Genomic DNA, 23,574 nt, shown 5'->3' with positions numbered 1-23,574 from the left:
ATATATATATATATATATATATATATATGTTTATATATATCATGTGATATGAATTGAAAACTCTCACATCATATATCCTGGCACAGGATTAATGCTTGAGAACCCATTTTGAATATGCTTCATTTTAAAGTGCAATGGCTGGCATCACCTCAAATCTTAGTAACATATCATCAATTAATTCATGATTGAAATGCTATTTTTTTTATAGAAAAATATTTTTATTACTAATGTGTCGATTTTCCTCATTCATATCACAAAAGCTCTAAATTTAAGCAAATTAAGCTCTATTTATTGCATAAATATTCTGCTTTAGTTGCTCCAGTATCAATCCCACACAGTTGTATGGTCTCATACAAGTATTGAACACACTAATATGTAATCAATGAATATAACTATAAGTTAGATAAACCATGACTTAAATACGTGATTCATCAAATCCAAGAACAATGCAAAGTGCACTAGTTACTTCAAATAACATTAATTAAAAGCTCATAATGACCCTAATATGTATTTAATATTTTCTTTCCCATATTATCATCCACTACTTTTATTTAATAAAACATTGATTTAAATATATCTAAAATAACACAGATGCACCCACCAAGGGTCCGTTTGAGGCAGCTTGTGCGTTTCAGGATAAGCTGTTTATCCTGAAACGCGGCCCGCGGGTCGGTCAGTCGCCCCGCGGCCTGCGTTTAGTGTAAAAACTCAAACGCAGTTTCAGATAAACTGGCGAAACGAGCGAACTAAACGGTACGACGACGTTTTCAAAACGGGCGAACGCCGCCCGCACTTATAAGCTCCCCCGGGCAGCTTGTGCGTTTCAGGATAAGCTGCTTATCCTGAAACGCGGCCCGCGGGCCGACCGCGGGCTCCGTTTAGTGTAAAAACTCAAACGCAGTTTCAGATAAGCTGGTGAGACGTGCGAACCAAATAATACGGCGCCGTTTTGAAAATGCCGCCCGCACTTATAAGCTGCCCCAAACGGACCCTTAATCACAAATTTAGTATAATAAGGTTTTTATATATTTGATTAATTAAAATAGTAAAATAGTTTTAAAATATTTAAATATTAAATATTTAAACACATCAAAATATGTTGGATTTACGCAAGCCTAAGGAAAGTCCAAACGCGGCCTATTGGTATCTATTTCTTCCCGATTCCCACAATGCCCTGTCAAAACCCTAGCCCGAAAATCTCGCCGGATTCACACCGTTCGGCTCTTTGTGGTATTCTTTCTACTCTTTATTTCTGCTGTTACAACTTATTTTTGCGAATCCGCTGTGCTCGAGTTGAAGACAGTGCAGCACACTCCGCCGCACTTTGCGTTCTAGGTTTGTTTGATAGTTTTTAGCTTGGTTTCTAACCTATTTCTGCTTTTTCCGTGAAAGAATTCTAGTTTTTGTTTCAAGATTACTTTTTAGCTGTTCATTCATATGATGTTTTGCCTTGAAGAAATCGCCAACGCTGTAGTTGTCATGAAAGAGTTTTGTTGGAGATCAAATGATTCATGATGTTGGCTCTAGCGTAGGATGATTAATGAAGGCCTAGGTGGCGATTAATCGATGCTCTTAGGGCTAATTTAGCTGCTTGAAATTAGGGAATATGTTGTGGAACATATATAGAACTCTGAGAAATAGATATCCTGGAAGCCCAACAATCTTATAGAACGTCCGCTAGAAATTTTGACAGTCTCTCAAATCAGTTGGAACTGTGCAGAGTAAATTCATAGTTCGTCTATTATTTAGTCGGAAGCTAGCTGAGTTAAAGCTTTATAATGTTCAAAAAATTTTATTGAAGCTCGACTCTTTTTTTTGATAGAGCTTAACCAGGAAAAATAAAAATAAAAAAACTAAAATTTGATGGCCATAATGTATCTAAAATTTCTTGATTATTAGTTTTGAATGCATGAAAAACAAGTTTGTGATGTTTGAAAGATAACCTGGCTTACCTATGCTTAAACAATCACTTATTTTAATATCTATTAAGCCAAGTAATTATAAGCCGCTAACTTTCGTTGGCCTGTTTTTTAACCAACCAAGATGCCTAAGCTTGCTCAAGTCTTAAGCTTACTTACCATCACCTAGCATAACTTTTTTTGGGGCATTTACATATGTACCGTACCACAGAATTCCTACATGTTTACATATCTAGCACCTAAACTTTGTTTTTCTAAAGTTATACAACCTAATTCTTTCATATCACATTTCCATGCGTAGGTAAGTTGGTATACATTTAAAAATTGAGGTTTGGATGTTAGTATATAAATAAATATCGATTGATTGTTATGTATGTTAATTTTCCTATTTTTTATTAGGTTAACTTAAGCCTCGACCAAATATACTTGAAGTGGTGTCCTATTAAGGCACACGAGATTATTAAAATCAGTTCTACATTATTGATGAAAGTTTAAGCTAATGAGAAACCTATCAAATATATTCATTTTTCTATCAATCATAATTCCTTTGAGTTTATTAAACATTTATCAAATAACACTACTCAGTTCTTTATTATCTTCATTCACATAACTTAGTGATGGTGATTGGTGATGTTGACAATCATCAAAGAACATCTCAAGCTTGTGTGCATACTTATCTTGTATAACTGCCATCCGACCTAAGGAGTTTACACTTAAGGCCCCTACTTGGGTCTTTACCATTTATCATATAGGCTTATTTAAATGTGATACAATATTAGTTTATATGTGGTGTACTTAATTCACCACCATAAGAGCTAATTTTATGCAATTTACCATTTTCACTCCACCAAACATAGTATTTAAAGATTAGGAGGAGCATGCTTCTATAAATCTCTAACTACAAGTCTTAGTAATCAATGAATTTATTGAATGTGGGTTCTGATCAAATTGGAAATCAATAAGAAGAGCCTTGATAGATTGCTCACTCACTCTTAGGTTGCACGGTCTTGGTTTTATCTAATATTCTCTCTTACTCCATTTGACATTATAATGCAAAGCTTGTTGTATACATGACTCATGAAATATTCTCTTAACATTTATGACTTATAATATGAAGACATTGTCCAGAGATTCAAATAAGCTAATTCATATAATAATATAAGAATAAAATTGAGGGTGGCCCTCTCTCTTTAGCTAGAACTTTTGGGTTAAAAATAGGTTTTAACATTGTTATATCAAGTCCAACTAGATTTATTAGCATAAAAAATATTAAATGATTGACTCTATCATATAAACTTAAGTTTTTGGGTTCAAAATGGGCCTGATCACTGGTATATTGAGTCTAAATCCATTTCCTTTTTGGCCCTCACTTTGAACACATCAATGATTATTTATGCCATTGATTAAATATCTTATGTGAGTTGTGCAACTTGGACTATTCATTCAGGTGAAATACTAAGCGCTTAAATTTAGCTCAGTATGGTAGTCAATAACACCCATGGTATAATTAACGGATTTGGGCTATTATCGGTATTTTTGAAACACATTTGCTATCTTTACTTTTGCTATGAAACTTTCTAATTCTCATGTGCATGTCAATAATGCTCCCCATAAGTGAGAAATTTATACATCAGTTATTGCTCCGCCTCATATGAAACTTTATAATATATTAAATGCTATGAAACAAAAACCCTTACACTTTGTTTGACCATAGTAGAAGCAACTATGACTTATGGGAGTCTTAAATAGCACAAGCACTTGAACTTAGTCGAATCTTTCACTTGGATACTATTCCTTCGGAGGGTGAAGTGCTAATGGTCAATTCTAAGCCGAATATACTTGTGAGTAGATACCAATAAATTTAAATCCTTAAAATAAGATTGATAATCATTAATAAGATACTAGTGGTAGGAGTTTAAGCAAAATCAAGAACGATGTTTAATCTTGATTTAAAAAAAATCCTTATGGCTATCAACACCATAGAATTGTTAAATATTTACTCTATAAGGTGCTACGGTATTATTTTGTTACAGTTTTGACTTATTTTCAAATTTCTTACATAAATAAAAACTCATATCATTTTATCTAAATTACAAAGTGTATTATCACATGTTGTGTTGGCCTACTTCAGTTTTATATTTTAATTAATTTTTCAGTTAAGAAAATGACTTAAAAGTTGTTTGTTTAATCTAAAAGTGATACTAACAAAATGTCTTTTAATTAGATCATATGAATTTTATTCGAAAACAAGAAATCTACTTTTACTACAAATTTATTTAATCAGTGTAACATTACTTTTTGTTTTATAGGCTATAATGATAATGAATGTAAACTATAACAGTTCATTATATTGGGAGATGCAACTTTGATTTCATAAACCAATATTCTAGTCTTTGTACTACAACTTTGTAAACTCACAGTTCATTATATTGGGAGATGCAACTTTGATTTCATAAACCAGTATTCGACTCTTTGTACTACAAATTTGTAGAGAAGCAAAAAAAATATGGATTGTAATTATTTTCACGTATGTTGCCATGCTATAGTAAATATTTATCATTATATAGTCTATAAGTTTATATTTTGTATATTATACTATTATTTCTTGATTTTTCTCACCACCAACTTGCCAAATTTTAATTCACATTCTTTCCTAATCTTAGGAATTATGAGAAAGTAATGAACAAAGTTTTCTTTCTTATTTTCATATTTATGAGGAATATTTGACACCATAGCAATATGTTTTTATCGTTAATTTCATATTATATATCATAAAACATTATAATATTAGTCCGCTTATATAAAATATAATAAATATATTAACTTATTGATATAGAAATATTGTTTATATCAAAATTATTAGGAAGTGACAACAAAATTATTATAGTCATTCTACATATATTTTACCTACCGTTTTCATTGATGCATCTTCTATCGTTCTTCATAAACATAGAGTTCAAGCATTCTAATCTCACTCAACTTTTTTAATGCCGATTTCTCTTACACCCAATCCGTTTCTCATATCTGCGCCTTAGAACTCAAAACACCATGGCCACTTATCGAATTGCTTTTGTCATCATGCGCTCCTCTGGAGAGGAGTTCCTCTTGGTCCGGCAAACCCCTCCACCTTCATTTGAGGATGATGATTACCTTCGCTTTGTAGATTCCAAGCTCTGGGACTTACCTTCCGCCCCACTGAAGCCTCTCGCAAAACCGCACCCGTCAAAAGAAGTGATTTTTGGCATTGATTCTCTCCTCGATAAGCTTGATCTTACCACATTTGATGTCGACTCAGCTCTCTCTCAAATCTCTTCTCAACTCGGAAGGGCAACTCCAATCTCCAGAGACTGGTCCGTGTTGAAATATGTCGAAGAAGCCGATTTCGGACCTGACTCGCCCATTAAAACACTCTTTATTGTCGGAAAACTCAATTCGATCTCTTATGTAATCCAACTGAAATAGTAAAATACTTTGTCAATTCTTATGTTTTTCGAACACAAGTAACAACTGCATTATGCATATATTTAATGACTCGAATAAAAATACATGAAGATGAAGATTTATCTGACTCGTGTAAATTTATATCAAAAGAAAGTGCTGCTAAAATTCATTTGCAGTCAACGCCGGGTGGCGATCGTATCGGACTTCTTACAATCATTGGACTTCTTCATCGCGACGACAAATCCCAAAAGCCGCTGCTGCCTCGATCCTTCCTCAACCATTCAATTCAAGAGTACCCTTTAGGCCTCATTGTTGCACCAATGAAAAGTAGAACACAAAAACCATTTTCAACAACAAATCTAGTTCTCATTGTAGCAGAGGATGAAACTATTGAATCTGAAACTAATGAATCTGCCATTTTTAAACATGGAGAAGCTCTTCTAGTGGATCCTGGATGCTCTGTTCAACAGCACTCTGATCTTGAAGATCTCATTAATGCTCTCCCCAGAAAACTTCTTGTTTTTCTCACCCATCATCACTACGATCACATTGATGGTCTTTCCGTCATCGATAAATGCAACCCCGATGCCATTTTGTTAGCTCATCCGAATACGCTGCGACGAATCAATACTACAAGTTGGTCTCACGAGTCTCTCCCAATTTCCGGCGGCGAGACATTACAGATCGGTAGACAGAAACTAGAAATTGTGTTTGCACCCGGACACACCGACGGCCACGCTGCTCTTCTCCATCTGAATTCAAACTCTCTCATCGTCGGCGATCACTGTGTCGGTCACGGGAGCGCTGTTCTTGACATAACGAGCGGCGGAAATATGAAGGATTATTTTGAAACAACTTATAATTTTTTGGATCTAAAACCAAATGTTTTGATTCCTATGCATGGGAGAGTAAATTTGTGGCCTCAAAATATGCTGTGTGGGTATCTGAAGCATAGAAGGGAGAGAGAATTGAGAATTCTGAAAGCTATTGAAGATGGGGCAGAAACTCTATTTGATATCGTTGCCAAAGTTTATGCAGATGTAAGCAGAAGTTTGTGGCTTGCTGCTTCATCAAATGTCAAGCTTCATGTTGATCATTTGGCTTATCAGAATATGTTGCCAAAGGGTTTTAGTTTGGAGAATTTTAATAATAGCTATGATGATTTTTTAAAAAAGATTTCTAGTTTGTGAGCTTTAGGAATTAGAATTATATTTGGTGCGAGTTGTATTGGATTTGAAAAATAAAGTAAGATTTATATACATACCACTCAATTCTTATGTTTTTACATATATGTCATTTTACCTATGCACGGGAAGATGTATTTCACCTTTTTAAATGTTAAAAAGATGGTGCTATTGACGCGGTATGAAAGATTTGGGTGGCATGAATGTAAGATTTGGGTGGCATGAATGTAGGAAGTGAAATTTTGAGTGGTATGTATGTAAATATTCCAAAAATAAATTGTGCAAATAAGGGGTATTGGAAAATATCTGCAATATCATGTAATATAACATCGATAGGATGTTGCTCCTTTATCAACTTGTTATAGTCAGTCTGTTGAGGATGTTGTAGTTTACTGTGGTTACTTTAGATTTTTTTTTCGCATGAAACAAATGATGATGTAATTTCTAGTTATTTATTTTAGAAAATTGAGCCTTAAAAATAAACTTAATATAATAACAAAAAACTTTTATCCGACAAAGTAAGGTTGACGACCGCATAGATCTTTTTTTTTTAATTTTTTCTGGGCCTTATAATCATATTTTCATTTAATTCTAATAAATTAAGAAATTTTTTATGCAACATGGTCAAGTCTTTTTATGTTTACATCTACATTTCTTAACATAATCATATCTAAAACATCTATTTTCTTGATCGAATCATCAGTTGATCAACGTTTAATGTAACCAAACCATTTAAGACAACCTCTAATATGGTTAAGCCAGTGGAGCTACACCAACATTTCATGGATATATTTGTTTCGCATTTTGTTTCTAACAGTACTAGTCACTCGTTCGCTTAAACATTCACATTTCAACAACATTTAACTTAGTTTTATGCTTCTCTTTTGTAGGCCAATATTCTGCATCATAAAACATTGCAAGCCTCACCATTACCTTATAAAATTTTCCTTCTAGTCGAAGCGATATTTTGCTATCACACAATAGGCCCGATTCATTCCTCCACTTCAACCATCCAACTTGAACTCTACTAGTAAAATACCCATTTATATCACGATCATTTTGAACAATAGACCCGATATATTTAAAACGTTAACTCATTTTAATGATTTGATCATCCATTATTACAACTCTATTACTATATCAACTACCATTAAAAGTACATTTCATGTATTCAATTTTTGATCTACTCAAACAAAAGCCTTTAGTCTCTAATGCAGACCTTCATAATTCAAGTTTATTCTTAACTCTTTCTATAGTCTTATCCCTAAGAAGAATATCATCAGCGAAAAACATACACCAAGGTAGATCCTCTTGTAAATATCCAGTAAGTGCATCAATAACTAAAGTAAAAACATATGGCCTTAAATTCGATCTCTTATGTAATCCAACTGAAATAGTAAAATACTTTGTCAATTCTTATGTTTTTCGAACACAAGTAACAACTGCATTATGCATATATTTAATGACTCGAATAAAAGTCATATCAATACCTTTCTTTTTTAGCTCCTAAGAAATTCTCTTGAAATCAAATCAATAAAAATCATAAATAAATATATAGCTTCCTTAGTAGACTTGCCCGACATAAATCCAAACTGATTATGAAAAATCTTTGTATCAGGTTTTAACCTATTTTCAATTACTTTCCCATAATTTTAAAGCATGACATATTAATTTAATTACTCTATAATTTGCACACTATTGTGCATCCCTTGTATTCTTAAAAATGGGGTCAAAATACTGTTCTTATACACTTCAAATGTCTTTTTAGTATCTAAAATAATATTAGAAAGTTTAGTTAGCTAAGAAATCCAAAATCTTCAAAATACTTCCACACTTCTATTAGAATATGATCAGATTTTACTGATTTTTCATCTTTAGTTTTCTTTAAAATCTCATGAACTTCTTTTTTACTTATGTGGCAATAAAAATAAAATAAAAATATTATTCACTAAAACCGCTTGTATTTTTAAGAACATTGAAATATTTATAAAAATGTCTCACCTACCTATGTTGAACATTTTTCTTTAAGAAAAATACTTTTTGATTTTCATCTTTAATACACCTAATTAAATTTTATATTTCTTTTCTCTTTATTGAACTAATACATATATATATATCACCTTATTTAGTGTCAAATCTATTATAAAGATCACTAAACTGATGAAAATTTTAAACTAATTAAAATAAATTTAAAAATATTTATAAGCTGATGAATAAATTTTCTCATTTCCACGTGATAATGTCTTACAAATAGCAACGTCAGCTGGAAAATGCAGCACTTGTTATGCAGATTCGCCAAGCCAGAACAAGGACTTCAAACACATAACACAGCTGACCATGTTGCTCAGAGCGCATGTAAGCTACTTTTGCTATATATTATGGTGGGATTTAGAACTCTTGAATTTAACATCAATGCCACCCAATTTTTATGTATTTGCACATCTAATCCCCAGAATCTCTTATTCACATTCATAGTACTCAAATCTTTAATATCACATTGAAAATATCACTACTGTTAACTTTTTTTAAAATGAAATACACATTTCCACTTATATGTAAATACATAATAATTGTGTGCTATGAATGTAAATTTCCCTAGTTAACATTACATTCATTTTAAAGTAGATTAAAATTTTTAAGATTTAATGTAATAGAAATTTGATCAGAATATGTTTACCTTGATTCTCGTAATGTGTAGCGTTCATGGACTGAAAGAGCAGTTGCAGAATCAGATATAGAGCTAATTATAATCTGCAACAAATGATGTCAGTTAGGAGATTATTATGACACTTTGTTCAATTATAAAACAACAAATGAACTATTTACATAAAACACCCAGCCTAAACTAAACAAACTCTCATGTGTGATCCCTACAAATTATTCTAAGAATCCCATCAATATAATCAACATAAATCTTTTTAACAATATTTGAATTCCACTGAGCCAGTTCTGCTTAGATGTCTCATCTGTTGTACAGAAAATGCACAATCATCTGTATCCATACCTGACATCGTCGCAAAATATATATAAGACGAAATCCAAACGACAATAAAAAGGTAAATATAATTATTCAAGTTGAATAGGGTTACAAAGGTGACTCCTCAACATAAACAATACAAACATGCAAACAAAGAGGACAACGATGATTCTGCGAAAAATACGACAAGAAAACAACACAAAATGCATAAATGCTCATTTGGGAAGAGAGACAGATTCGGGAGAGCAGGAGGCATGGCTGTGAACCGGACAACTGCAGGAAAATGAGTGTTATGAACTGGACAGCGGTTAGAAAGCTCTTGGGGTGGATTGTACAGCTGCTTGACGGTGCTGGAGACATTGGATGTCATCGAGGAGTGACCTGGTGACGAGGGCAGTGGCAGAAAAAGGACAAGCAGCTGCTAGAAAGTGGGATGAAAGGAGTTGTAGTAGATTGGGACAACAGCAAGCAGGTGGTCATGGGCTGGACAACAACAGGAATTGGTGTCCGAGGGCTGGACAATAGCTGGAATAGGTGCCGGCAGCTGGGCAGCAGCAGGAACAGGTCTTGGAGGGGCTGGTGGCAGCAAGAGGTGGTCTGGAAGGGCCTTGGTGGAACAAGCCTGGAGACCTGGGAGTGGAACGTACAGCCATCGAAAGGTGAGTGCTGTGGATTGAATAACAGTTGGAAGGCGCTTGGGGTGTGAACTGGACAACAACTAAAAGGTGTTGGATATGTTGAACGACAGAAGGGAGGAATGAGTGGCTAGGACGGTGGCTGGAAAAGGACTGGAAGTTGTTGGAAGGCAGCAAAAAAGGAGTTGTAGTGGCCTGGGACAGAAGCAGGCAGGTGGCCGCGGGATGGACGACAGCAGAAACTGGCGTCTGAGGGCTGAACAATAGCTGGAACAGGTGTCGGCGGCTGAGCAACAAAAGGAACAGACCTTGGAAGGGCTGGCTGCTAAAACAGCTTTGGAGAGAAAATTCGTTTCTTACTAATTCAATTTAAGGTGTCTTTACATATAGGAGTCTCACCTCCTCAGATAAGGAAACTAACTAAATATGTTTCAATTATTTCCTATTACATTACAAGACTAATTAAGCAAGATTTGGTACAAATATCAAATAATATAAATAAGGAAAATAAAATGTGTATAAGAGAAAAAACAATAAATCATGTAATTTGAATTATATCTTCCAACACTCCCCCTCAAGTTGACATAAAAATATCTTTTAAAGTCAGCTTGCACACTAAACCGTCGAACTGTTTTTTGTGAAGACCCTTTGTTAAAATATTCGCTGCTTGGTCGTTAGAGGGAACATACACCATGCATATATCTCCTTTGTAAATTTTTCTTTGATGAAATGTTTGTCTATCTCTATGTACTTTGTTCTATCATGAAGGACAGGATTGTGGGCGATGGCGAGATGGGACTTATTATCACAGTACACCTTTATTGGTAGCGGACTATGAATTTTTAACTCCTTGAGAATTCTTTTGAGATCTTCTAATCCATAGAAAACTTCACATATCCTATGAGCCACAGATCTGAATTCAACTTCAACGCTGCTTTTCGCCACGACACTTTGTTTCTTGCTCCTCCAGGTTACTAAGTTTCCTCTTAGAAAAGTGCAGTACCCTGAGGTTGACCTTCTATCTGTAACACTCTCAGCCCAATCTGCATCTGTAAATGCTTCTACCTGTAAGTGCTCATTTTTCTTGAACAATAGTCCTCTTCCGGGCATTTCTTTCAGATACCTAAGGATCCCATAGACAACCTCCAAGTGATGAGTATTTGGAGAATGCATAAACTGACTTACCATGCTAACAACAAAGACTATATCAGGATGAGTGTGTGACAAGTAGATTAATCTTCCCACCAGTCACTGATATTATTCTTTATTGACACCATCTATTTTATTTGTTACTTGTAACATTTTATTTGGTTCAATCGGAGTTTCAGCTGGTTTGCATCCAAGCATTCCGGTTTCACTTGGTAAATCAAGTACAACATTTCGCTGATTAATAAAGATCTCCCCTTAGATCTGACAAACTCAATACCAAAAAAGTACTTCACATCTCCCAGATTTTTAATCTCGAATTATGTGGCCAATCTTTCTTTTAATTTCTCAATTTCCTTGGCATCATCTCCTGTAAGGATAATATCATCGACACAGACAATGAGTATAGCGAGTTTACCGATTTCTGAATGTTTGTAGAACATAGTATGATCAGCTTGACTCTGAGTGTGTCCATATTTTGCAATCACATTTCCAAACCTCTCAAACCAGGCGCGAGGAGATTGCTTGAGCCCATACAAGGATTTATTCAATCTGCACACTTTGTTTCTCCAAACTTCTTCTCAAATCCTGGTGGAAGATCCATGAATACCTCCTCTTCTAATTCACCGTTTAGAAAAAAAGTTTTTAACGTCGAGCTGATGCAAGGGAAAATTACGGTTTGTTGCTATGGACAGTAAAACCCGAATAAAATTGATCTTGGCTACTGGAACGAATGTCTCTTGATAGTCAATTCCGTGAGTTTGAGTGAATCCTTTTGTTATTAATCTTGCTTTATATCTTTCGATACTCCCATCAGCTTTGACTTTAGTACTGAAGACCCATTTACACCCAACGGTAGACTTGTTTCTTCGTAGAGTGACAATTTCCAATGTCCCATTTTTTAAAAGAGCATCAATCTCTTCCTTTACTGCTATTCTCCAATTTAGATTACTAAGAGCTTCCTGTATTGTTCTAGGTTCAGACAGATTAGAAATTTTTGACAAAAAAAATTTATGTTTGTGTGAGATTTTTTGTAGGATAGGTATTTCGAAATGAGATATTTGGTAGTACAAGAACATGTTCCTTTTCTAAAGGCTATAGGAAGATCTATATTCATAACCTCTGAATCTTGAGCTTCTGTTGGTGAAAAAATAAGACCAGGATCGGGAATTACTTGTGTTTCTTAAGGACCATCATTCGGTTCTTAAGATTGGGAGGGAGCTAAAGATTCAATTTGATCCTCTTCCTTTTATGGAGCCTCTTCCAAGAATAAACCAGAGGTTCTGCTATTATATTATGCGGTATTTCTCCCCCTGTATTAGACAAGATAATTTCAGGTGTCCCTTAACTAGGATTCTTCTGGTTTTTATAATTTTCAACAACTATTTTTAGTTTTTCGTTTTCACGGACCTCAGGTGTACTTGCTGTTAGAACAATTCTTGGTAATTGATTAGAAACTTGCAAAAAAATCATCTTTTCCATCTGTATTATACTCCCCCTAAAGTGGATTTTTGTGAAAGAAGGGAATTTTTTTCCATAAAGATCACATCCATACTAATGTAAGTTTTTTTTATGACAAAATTAAAGCATTTGTAACCCTTTTTATTTGAGGCATATCCAAGAAAAATATATTTTTCTGATTTTGGATCCAATTTTGATCGGTATTTACTCAAAATATGAATGAAACATGTGCATCCAAAGATTTTTAAAGGAATATTTAAAGACATTCGTAGATTTAAATAATTATTTTTTAATTTATTTAGAGGAGTTGTAAATTGTAAAACTCAAATTAACATTCGGTTTATTAAATATGATGCTGTTAAAACGTCCCCCCATAAATATTTAAGAACGTTCATTGAAAACATGATAACCCGAGCAACCTCAAATAAATTTCTATTTATTCTTTCAACAATTCAATTTTGTTGTGGGGTGTCACGACAAGTAGATTGATGAATTATGTCTTTGTTTATTAAGAACCCCCCTAAACATTCATTAAAATATTCAGTTCCATTGTCAGATCTAAGGATGCATATTTTATTTTCAAATTGAGTTTCAATCATATTGTAAAAATCTTTAAAAAAATTTTCAACAACTGGTTGTTTGCTTATAAGATAAACCCAACATATTCTTGTGTGATCGTGAATAAAAGTCACAAATCCTCTTTTCCTAGATAATGTTTTGACTTTTGAAGGTCCCCAAACATCACTATGGATCATGTAAAACGGTTTTGAAGGATAGTATGGTTTTGGAACAAAATTTATGCAATGACTTTTTGCCAAATAACACGTTTCACATTGAAGTGAAGTACAATTAACACCCTTATTTAAATAAATGTTTTAAATAAGAAAAACTTGGATGGCCTAGTCTAAGATGCGTATGCTTGAACCCTTTTTTCACTAGGAACAGTCTCCTCAAAGTAGTAAAGTCCTCCCAACTCTTACACTCTCCCAATCATCATCCCCGACTTCTGGTCCTGAAAAACACAAGAAGATTCACAGAAAATTATACGGCAGTTAGAATCCTTTGAAAGTTTGCTGACAGATAAAAGATTACATTTGAGTTTTGGAATATGGAGTACAGATTTAAGACCTATACTCTTGGACAGGTTAATGTTTCATTTTCCAGCAATGGAAGAGAAAGTACCGTTAGCAATACAAACCTTTTCAAGGCTAGAACATGTGATGTATGAATGAAATAAATAATATAAATTTGTCATATGATCAGAAGCTCCTGAATCAATAATCCAAGGGTTTAGTTTTCTACCTGCATGTACCATTGAACAATTTGGAGTACCAGTAGCCAAACTGGGGTTTAACAGATTCAACAGTTGATCCATTTGTTCTTTGCTAAATGGGTTGGTTTATTCAGCAGCAACATTAACAGTAGGTGACTTGCGCTTGTTTCTTGGCTTCCAATCTCCAGGTTTACCGTGGAGGTACCATCAGGTTTACAGCAGGTTTCTTTAGTGTGTCGTGGCTTGTTGCAATGATCATACCACACCCGTGGTTTCTTCTCATTCTTCTGTGAATATGGAACAGTCCGCTTGCTGATATGAGCCTCCGATTGGAATGCTGTCGTCTCAGGTATGCTGGTAGGAGTGGATTTCTTGTTGAGCATCACTCCTCTTTGAGTTTCTTCACGGCGAACTTCTGAGAAAGCTTCATGGGAAGGCATGAGACTTCTCTCAATAATTCTGCCCCTAACCTCATCAAACTCCTTATTAAGTCCAACAAGAAATTTAAAAATTTTATTTGCATCAATAATGGTCTTATACATACTAGCATCATTAAGACACTTTCACTCTTGATCATTAAACAGGTCAAGGTCTTACCATATTCTCTTTAAAGAAATTCTCTTAAAGAATTAAAGTATTTTGTGACAGAGTCATTACCTTGACGAATATCACCAAGTTTCAGGGAAAGTTCATGAACCTGAGATTGGTTACCCATATTCTAATACATTTGGGTCACATTCTCTCAGAGTTCTTTGGCAGTAGAGTAACACATGTAGTTTGCGCCTATCTCTTCTTCCATATAGTTCACCAATCATGTCATTATCATGAAATTTTCTGCATCCCAGGTTGCGTGGGATGGATCTGCAGTGGCTCGCTTACGGACTTCCCTTGTTAGGTAGTCTATCTTCCCTCTTCCTCTAATTTCCATCCTCACCAATTGTGACCATCGTAGATAATTATCACCATTGAGACGGATTGTGGTGATCTGGGCTAGATGATTATCGGTGGTTCTAGAGGAGGGTGGTGCGGAAGCAGATAACAGGGTGGAAGGCTGAGTAGAGATAACATAATCATTTGTATTTTCAGACATTATAAAAAAAGATTGTTCGGTTGCACAGAAAAAAACAGGTCGAAGGTTTCGCGAGTTGCGACTTTGCAGAAAGAAGCTGCTGCGAGAAGCGGCTGTAAATGCTTTCTCGGCGACGGAATCCTCAGCGAATTGCAGAATGAGTTTAGCGAAGCAAATCACAGCGATGCGATCCTCAGCGATGACGCGATGGGATCACGAGTTGCGAATTTGCGGGAAACGAAGCAAATTGCAGCGGAGAAACTTGCGAAACGGGATGTTTTGATTTTTTTTTTTTCATATCTTTACGAATTGGAAGGAAGAAGGCTAAGGTTTTCCAAAATTTTTTTGTCCCGCTCTGATATCATAAAATAGCTTTGGAGAGAAAATTCTTTTCTTCTTACTGATTCAATTCAATGTTTCTTTACATATAGGAGTCCCTCCTCAGATAAGGAAACTAACTAAATATGTTTCAATTATTTCCTATTACATTACAAGACTAGTTAAGCAAAATTTGGTACAGATATCAAATAATATAAATAAGGAAGGAGAATAAAATCTGTATAAGAGGAAAAATAATAAATCCTGTAATTTGAATTAGATCTTTCAATAGTTGCAGCAAGAGGTGGTCTTGAAAGGGCCTTGGTGGCAGTCAGAACAAGCCCGAAGACTTAGGCGGCGGCTGGGAGATGATCGACGGTCACTGCGAGGAGGAGTCTGGTGTGATCTGCCATCAACGGGAGGTAGCAGGGCAGGTCGACAGTGAAAAGAAAGGCGTTGGAAGTAGATGGCAACAATGATGATGATTTGAGACTGTTGAAATTGGAGCCAGAGGGGTTGCGGAAGGATAAATGTCTCTTTGGGTTCAAGCTACAGGCGAAGCACCACCTAGACCCTTAGAGACGATCACCAACTCGGATGAGTTACAACTGGAGCACATTCTCATCGTCGGGTACAACCACCGGAGGGGAAGAATGCCTCAAAGGCAGCAACTGAAATCAACAATCATGAAAATTGTCCTCCCCTTAGCAAACAAAATTATAATCGCCCTATTTATTTGTATGTGTTTTTACTGTTTCCCAGCTTTCCTTTCAAAAAAAAATAAAATTTTATGGTTTTTTCAAATATTAAATGCAAGAAAAGAAATAAAATATAATATATGTATGCATATGAAATTCACCTTGAGGACAATGTCAATATTATTAGTTTCATGTGGTGAGTGATAGAACAATGCAGTTGGAGGGACAACCTAGACCATTTCCATGCCTTGTCTATTCTTATGTCTTTTCGACAAGTTAATTTTTATTTTGCTCTTCAGGAGCTCAATAGAGTTGCCCATTTTTGTGTTCGAATAACTCTTTCTCATAACTTTTCTTCTACTTTAGTGCCTGAATCTTTAGAGCTTTTTGCCACTCTCTGAGATGACAGGGCCTCATTTGACCATGCATAAGGACATGTTTTTTGTATTTTTCAACTCTTTTTTACGACTATTGTGAAATGCACATTTTTAAGGATGGTATTGACATGAAAATGTAATGTATCTCTTCAAAAAAATGAAAATTAAAAGATTAAACAGATATTTTTTAAAATATACATTTAATCAGTTACTCTCAATAATGAAAATATAACATAAATAAATAAAAATAAATGAAAATAATTTCTTTTACATCGCATTCTTTTACTGTTTACATTTTTTTTATAAAATATTTTAACATGAAAATTATTTTAATTTAGAAATATTTTTCCACTGAATAATTTTCTCAAACATGTTGCTAAGAACCAATTATTAGTTAGATGGACTCTAGAAAGTATGTGTACTTACGCAAATGAGCACAGATTAATAGGTATTATTTGCTAGTTTTTATTTTCTGTTAGTTGTAAATATTTAAAAATTTGTACGACCAGGTTGTAGTTTTAAATTTTATAAATAGAAAAACACTTTTATGTTTTGAATTTCATTTTAATTATGAAATGAAATTGTTAGATAGTTTTCCTATGCCTGACTGAAAACTCCCGCCTTGGTAATTCCAAGCTCCCGGGCCAAGTCGTGACAATATCCCTTTTTCAGAAATTAGTAATAGTGATATTTTTTATGTGATAAGAAATATTTGAGTTTTATAAATGTAAAAATCAAAGTTTACGTTTTAAATCTATAAATACATAGGAATTCTGTGGTCCATACATAAATGCCTCTTTATTCTTTATACTTCAATAATTGAAAGAACCCACTATCTGACCTTTATCTCCAATGCTTGCAAGAACAGAATAATATGCACAAGCCAACACCCCCATCTTACCCGGAGTAGATGTAGGAAAAAGTCCCACCAGCAAAATTAGGCGATGAATTTGGAGGAAGCAAAGGAAAGAAAACTTTTACAATGGCAGTTCCATTGTTGATCATGATTCCCACTTATATTACTCTTTCTCATCTAAGTTCTTCCCGCCCTTGGCTAACAACCATAACATGAGTTAGAATGACTCTACCCTGCTTTAGTTGTCTTCTCTTAAATTTTATTTTCATTTTTTTTATTAGTTTTTTTAGTATTAGAATATGGTTGCAAGTGAATAAATCAAAATTAGAGATGAAGAGATGTAATATGATCTTATGTTTAAGATTTAATAGCAAGTAAAGTGCCAAAATAGTCCCTCAACCATTTAAATTGGGATTCATTTTTGTCCAAGAGTTTATAAAAATGTTAAATTAGTCCCCAATTTGGGGGCTAAAATGGTTCTCACTCGACACTGTTTCAACCCATACTAAAAGAGTCGGGAGATTAAAGTAACACTTTCATAAACTCTCGGACAAAAATACTCACACACAAGAAATCAGGGGACCATTTTGACTCTTTTCTCATTTAATAATGATTGATATTCCATATTTCATAGGTCACGATGACCAATTAAATTTATTGACATATTTTTTGGGCCTCTCTTATATTACCAGATCAATCATATAGTAATTTCTCAAAAAAATAAAAAAATAAAAATAAAGATGGAAGATGCAATTATTGCCTGGCTGAATCCAATATAACTTTTTTTCTTGAAAGCTATAACAAAGACCTCAAGAACACATAACGCCATTGAAGTAAATTCTGGGGGCATTTACATACTTCACACGCAATTCTTATATATTTACATATCTCACACCTAGACTTTCATATTTACACACATAGCACTCAATAAAGTTGCATGAACAACATGCAAATCACTATTCCTATATATGATTCTCACCATGATTATCGAACAATGTTAATGTGCATGGATGTTTCTTGTGGTCATAAGGATCCAAGGTATGCAGGAGAGGAGAAAATTTTATAGGAGAAACATTTATGATTTGAACTTCAATAAACAACTGAAATAAAATCTACATGCAAATCATAAAACAGCAACAAAATTCATAGATGGATTACCTGGCCTACAGTCAACAAACTTTCATGTGGAAGATTAAACACCATACTGTTCTCCCTGCAACCTCTTTTAAGAAATGCATAAACATAATCAACAGCAATCCTTTTGAAAATATTTGAATTTCTCTGAGCCCTCACCCTTGTGTTACCCAGAATGTGCACCACCCCTGCTTCCTTGCATCTGGTTAAGATATCAAGCTCATCTTCGCTACCCGTTCTGGTGTCCGTAGAGAACTCTGTTATATCACTATTGTGCTCTAATGACTGTACAGGAATGGAGTCCTGCAATGAGATGTTTGTCACTTCCACAAGGGAGCACAAATCATCCTCATACTCAGCCTTAACCAGATCAAAAGAATTCTCATTCTGCTGCACCGAAAAATCACAATCATCCAAATCTGAGTAACTCGTAGATACTTCACGATGATGAACAAAGACAACAATGCTATCAAACAGCATTTTCTCAAAGTCATCATCCTTTTTGTGCAGGTCTTTGTATCCATACCTCACGACGCAACGAAATATATGAAAGTTCTTTGGGCCGATTCTCTTCACTAGGAAGCGCTCCTCCAAGGGAACACGGTAAACAGGAAGGTACTTGACACAAACAAAAACAACAACAGAATGGAGGGCTGGAAGGTTTGTAATAAGGTGTGAGAAGATGCGAGGTAATCCGCTCGGAAGTTCTGTGTATATAAATCCGATGCCAGGAACACGAACGAGGCCGAGGCTGGAACTCAGGCCATGGATCCAAGCCATTGAGACCCTGGAGTGCATCTCGAACTCGTAGCGCTTTACTGTAACATAATGCCAATCATACATGATGAGGAAAAAAACAGCTGCGATGACAAGTGGGACCCATCCACCTTCATCAACCTTGAACAAAACAGCAGAGAAGTAAGCGAGCTCGACAAAAAGGGAGAGACCAGTGAAGAGGATGATGAGGATCCAGTGGCTTCTCCAAACCAAGAACATTATAGGGACCATCAACAAGGTTGTAACTAACATGACTATCACAGCAGCAGTTCCTGGTAAGAGAATAATTAAGCTTTTAGTGTAAAAACAAGTGATTTATTTTAGGGGCATTTACACATATGCCACCCAACTCCTATGTATTTACATATGTAACACCTGACAAAAATTTTATATTTTACATTTATAACACTCAAATCTTCATAATACATAAAAAATACCACAGTTATAACTTTTGAGTGAAATACACATTTTCATGCACAGGTAAGATGGTATATAGGTAAAAATAGAAGTTTAGGCATTAGATATGTAAATGTATAGGAATTGAATGGTATATTATTCTACACATCTAAATTATTTTCAGAAATTTATTTAGATTTATTTTCTATTTATATTTTTTTCCTAATTTATAATAAAAAATAATCATGTGATAAAAAAATATTTCACATAAAAACCGATTACTAATATTTTCAGAAAGTTATGCATGCTTAAATTTTATAATTATATAATTAAATATTATTTATTAGACAATCATGCTTAGTTATATAAATAAAAGTTCATTAGGTTAGTCTTTATGCATTATTTTATATTTTTAGAATAGCAATTTTTTTTAATTTTTAAGATAACTAACTCATCCATTTTTCTTTTAAAAAATATTTTTTATATTTTTAATATTTTTTAGCTCATTTGATATATTTAAGAATTCAAGATAATCATATAATATATAAGATTAATGAAGCCACTACATTACACTAAATGAATTTAAGCTTAATTGATATATTTATCAAATTCAATGATTTGTTTACATATGATTTCATATATTATATTATATACTTTCTATTAAAAAGAAATTCATTATCCTTTTTTAAATCATTAGCTCTAGCTCCGCTAGGGCTTCCTTCGGTCGCAATTGATTCTACCGTTCTACCGCCGCTGGAAGAGAAAATCTCGCATCGTTGACTCTCGCTCCAGCGTCTACATCTACGTCGACGTCGACGTTCGCACTCCCTGTTACGACTCGCGTCGCTATATCCATTGCTCACGTCATCGTTCGCACCTGCTCTGCTCGACGTCGTCTTCTTCCACGCTTCTGTCGCTCGCAGCTGTTGTCTGCGCCCGATTCTTCTGCTCCTCCTTCGCGCTGCTTAGCGCCCAACTACGAAACCGCGGCGTCTTCCAACTTCTGCATCGTTTCCTCTGCGCCATTTCTGTGGTTAGTTTTTTCTGCCTCGTCTAGCTACGGTTTGATGAGATTGCCGCTGCGGTTTTGACATCTGTGGTGTCTTTTGCGCAGCTTCGCCCCGACTCGTTTTTTTTTGCCGTCGGGCCGACTTGCACGACTTTTCTTTGCTGTGATGAAGCTTCCCCCTTCGGTTGAGCCCGCCAAAACCTCTTTTGTCCACATTGTGGTTAATCCTCATTGGGCGACGACAGTTGTCTTCCCCTCAAGTTATAAAGAGAATCGTGATAGTACATGTGACTGCCCATTGATTAAGAATGCAATGAGAAAGAGTGGGAAAACAACACTATTTTTCTCTGAGTCAGAAATTTCAACCTTGACTGACAAATTCAAATTTTGAGGGGAGACCCCCAGCCATGAAAGTTATCAGGAAAAGTTTTGATGACCTCAAATTAGCAGGAAAGTGGAAAGTGGAGCTCAGAGATGGGAGAAATGTTTTGATTCAGTTAACCGTGCCTAAAGACTACACTCGTATTTTCTCCAAAAAAATATCTTAACATTGTTGGTAAACCAATGAAGCTAGTCAAGTAGTCTCCTGATTTTGACCCTAATCATGAACATCCTATTGTATCGGTATGGTTTATGGTTTAGTCTACCTAGTCTCAAGCTGCACTTTTTTCATCATCAGGTTCTCTACTCTATTGGTGTCATATTTGGGGACCTTATGAAACTAGATCTACCCACTTTCAACCTTACCAGACCTTCTGTGGCCAGAATACTTGTGGAAAGAGATATTATTTTGTCTGTCTCGTTGGGCACAATGCAAAATGGAGATTGGCAACAAATTGTCATGGAGCATAAATCTTCTTATTGTTCTCATTGTAAGATGTTTGGGCATACTCTTGATAAATGTCATAAGTTTCACCCTAATTTAAAATCTAAAGATCAAGTGAATAAGGATGGTTCTAAGGATATATTTGTATCACCTGGAGAGAAAGCTACCACATGACAGATTTTAGTGTCTGATTCCATTGCCCTGCCGTTACTGTTACTGCGAGTGATGTGATGCTGACACCTTCAAACCCATAGAAAACAATACTGATGGACTATTAACTACAAATGATAGTGTTCAGACTGATAATCAGGAGAGCCTCATAGCTCCACTTCTTCAGGAAGTATCCGGTGTAGGGGCAACTCATACTTCACATATGCTAGAACCTATTATGGGTACTACGGTTGGTATTCCTTCTGCTTCAACTCTACCACCCCATCAGACTGATTCTTCGGATGAGGAATGACAGGTATATTCCAGGAGGAAGAAGAATAATGGAGAGACACTCATCTTACCAATTTATTAGCTGGCTCCTTCTCTAGAACTAGAGGCAGAGGCAAGGCCAAATTGGGTCGCTTTCTAGCCAGCTGATACTATATACTTCAGCACTTTTAGGCTTTTTCTTTTACATCTCTCATGTATTTTTCTATATTTTCTAGTTTTGGAACTATTTGTTGTTTTTGTGTGGACAGGGTGTCATGCTTGGGCCCTCTCACACATTGCATCTGTATCTTTTTTTCTATTTAATATATTAGCCTTTTTTTGGGCTTTCAAAAAAAAAATCATTAGCTATTTTCACCCAATCTTAGTTATACTTACATTTCGGATTGTACATATGATTCACCCAAAAATAACCTATAAGAACTAATTTTTGTAACCACTAGAGAGACCTTTGAATAAAATTCTTGAGGATTTTTTTTAAGCATGATTCATTCAAAGATAGAATATAACAATTAGTTTTTATAGTCATCGGAGATAACTTTTGAGGTAATTTTTGAGGAATTTTACACTACTTATAGATGTTTCCTTTGTCATTCATAAGGCTATAAATAGAGAATAAAATAACACGAAAACATGCAAGCATATGAATTGGAAATGTGCTCAAGGGTTTTATTTCTTTAAGAAAAAAAGTGCATAATAGTAAAGTTTTTCATCCAATCAAATTTTCTTGAAGCCCTATTTTAGTGATCTCTCTCTCTCAAGCTTACAATCATTTGTAGGGATTGGTTATTTTATTAGTAGGTGATACCCACAGAATCACCACCACAGATCAAGACAACTTTGGCTAGAAAACTCTATTTTGTTTGTAGTACTTAGTTGCCTAGCATGTAAAAAGTTTAGTGTTTGGGTTGTAGTCGAACGTGGAGTGTGAGGTTATAAAAGTCCTTTCACCAGCTTGTTAACTAAAAGTTGGGCTTGTTTTATAAAGTGATACCAAAGTTAGCCCAAACCACAAAGAAATACATATATTATTGTTGAAATTCAAATGGGATACAATGACGACTCTTCAAAACAAGGAAAGAAATGACAAAAAAACACAAACAACACCATAGACCAAGGACAACGGGGCTAGATAGAGGTTGGACAACAAATAAGGGGGTGGTTGGACGCTGCGGTTGCCGAAATGGTGAGATGGCATCAACGGAAGATGTGTTGAGGGGATGGTAGCAACAGATTTGTGCTGGTGGCAGCAAGCAGGGAGGTAGTAAAGGAGTTTCAGCAGCAGGTTAGTGGAGAGAGCGGAGGGAAACTGTTGGTTGGATGGTGGGAGAGCTGGTGGAGGCAAGCAGGGAGATAGGAAAGGAGTTTCGGGGGTGGCGGGGGGGGGGGGGGGGGTGGGGGGAAGTTGGTGGTGCGGCGGTTGGTTGGATGGTGGGAGAGCTGGTGGCAACAAGGGGAGAGGTAGGGAAAAAAGTTTCAGCAGCAGGTTAGTGGAGTTGTATGGGGCCGCAACAAGAACAAGAGGGAGGACTAAGGTTGGCGACAAGGAAAACAGGAAAAGGGCGGGCTACAGATGGAAGGGAAGCAAGCGGGGCAAGGACTTAGGCTGGTGAAAGGGCGGGGCTATAGATGGGGGAGGG

At 35.3% G+C, this 23,574-nt stretch overlaps 2 protein-coding genes across 8 annotated transcripts in view; one reads left to right on the top strand and one right to left on the bottom strand.

Moving 5' to 3' along the window:
* Nucleotides 1-1,114: 1,114 nt before the first annotated feature.
* On the top strand, nt 1,115-6,632 carry LOC110035521. Of its 4 annotated transcripts, none has more exons than XM_020739757.1 (3): nt 1,115-1,230; nt 5,083-5,349; nt 5,463-6,632. In XM_020739757.1, exons 1-3 carry the CDS (start codon nt 1,170-1,172, stop codon nt 6,548-6,550), a joined length of 1,416 nt encoding a protein of 471 aa, XP_020595416.1. In that variant the 5' UTR covers nt 1,115-1,169; the 3' UTR covers nt 6,551-6,632. The 4 variants fall into 4 exon arrangements, with proteins under 4 accessions (XP_020595416.1, XP_020595412.1, XP_020595415.1 ...); XM_020739753.1 differs by having other exon boundaries at nt 1,115-1,335; nt 5,463-6,631; XM_020739756.1 differs by having other exon boundaries at nt 1,154-1,230; nt 4,955-5,349; nt 5,463-6,630.
* Nucleotides 6,633-9,124: 2,492 nt separating this feature from the next.
* LOC110035519 (probable potassium transporter 11) overlaps nt 9,125-23,574 on the bottom strand; it is a 35,193-nt gene continuing 20,743 nt past the window's right edge. The window contains exons 9-11 of one of the 4 annotated variants that reach the window (XR_002295150.1): nt 18,513-19,537; nt 9,371-9,548; nt 9,226-9,295 (exon numbers count right to left, since the gene is read on the bottom strand). Coding sequence is in view for 3 of the 4 variants with exons in the window: in XM_020739750.1 (XP_020595409.1) it covers nt 9,218-9,295; nt 18,513-19,537 (1,103 nt within the window). In the remaining variant the exon portion in view is untranslated. Of the gene's footprint in view, nt 9,296-9,370; nt 9,549-13,685; nt 13,776-18,497; nt 19,538-23,574 lie in introns of those variants that run through there. The other 3 variants (XM_020739750.1, XM_020739751.1, XM_020739752.1) reach the window with 3 other exon arrangements.

Source organism: Phalaenopsis equestris, unplaced genomic scaffold (assembly GCF_001263595.1).
Source record: "Phalaenopsis equestris unplaced genomic scaffold, ASM126359v1 Scaffold198002, whole genome shotgun sequence".
In the NCBI taxonomy this organism is placed as follows: Eukaryota; Viridiplantae; Streptophyta; class Magnoliopsida; order Asparagales; family Orchidaceae; genus Phalaenopsis; species Phalaenopsis equestris.
This window is presented reverse-complemented; position numbering and strand designations above follow the sequence as displayed.

Bases quoted from the DNA above. Each gene is read 5' to 3' on its own strand.
- LOC110035521 (XM_020739753.1), top strand. From the start codon at position 1,170: ATGCCCTGTCAAAACCCTAGCCCGAAAATCTCGCCGGATTCACACCGT. The intron at 1,336-5,082 runs GTTTGTTTGATA...TTCGCTTTGTAG, and splicing joins CGCCGCACTTTGCGTTCTAG to ATTCCAAGCTCTGGGACTTA. The intron at 5,350-5,462 runs ATTCGATCTCTT...CTCGAATAAAAA, and splicing joins CTTTATTGTCGGAAAACTCA to TACATGAAGATGAAGATTTA.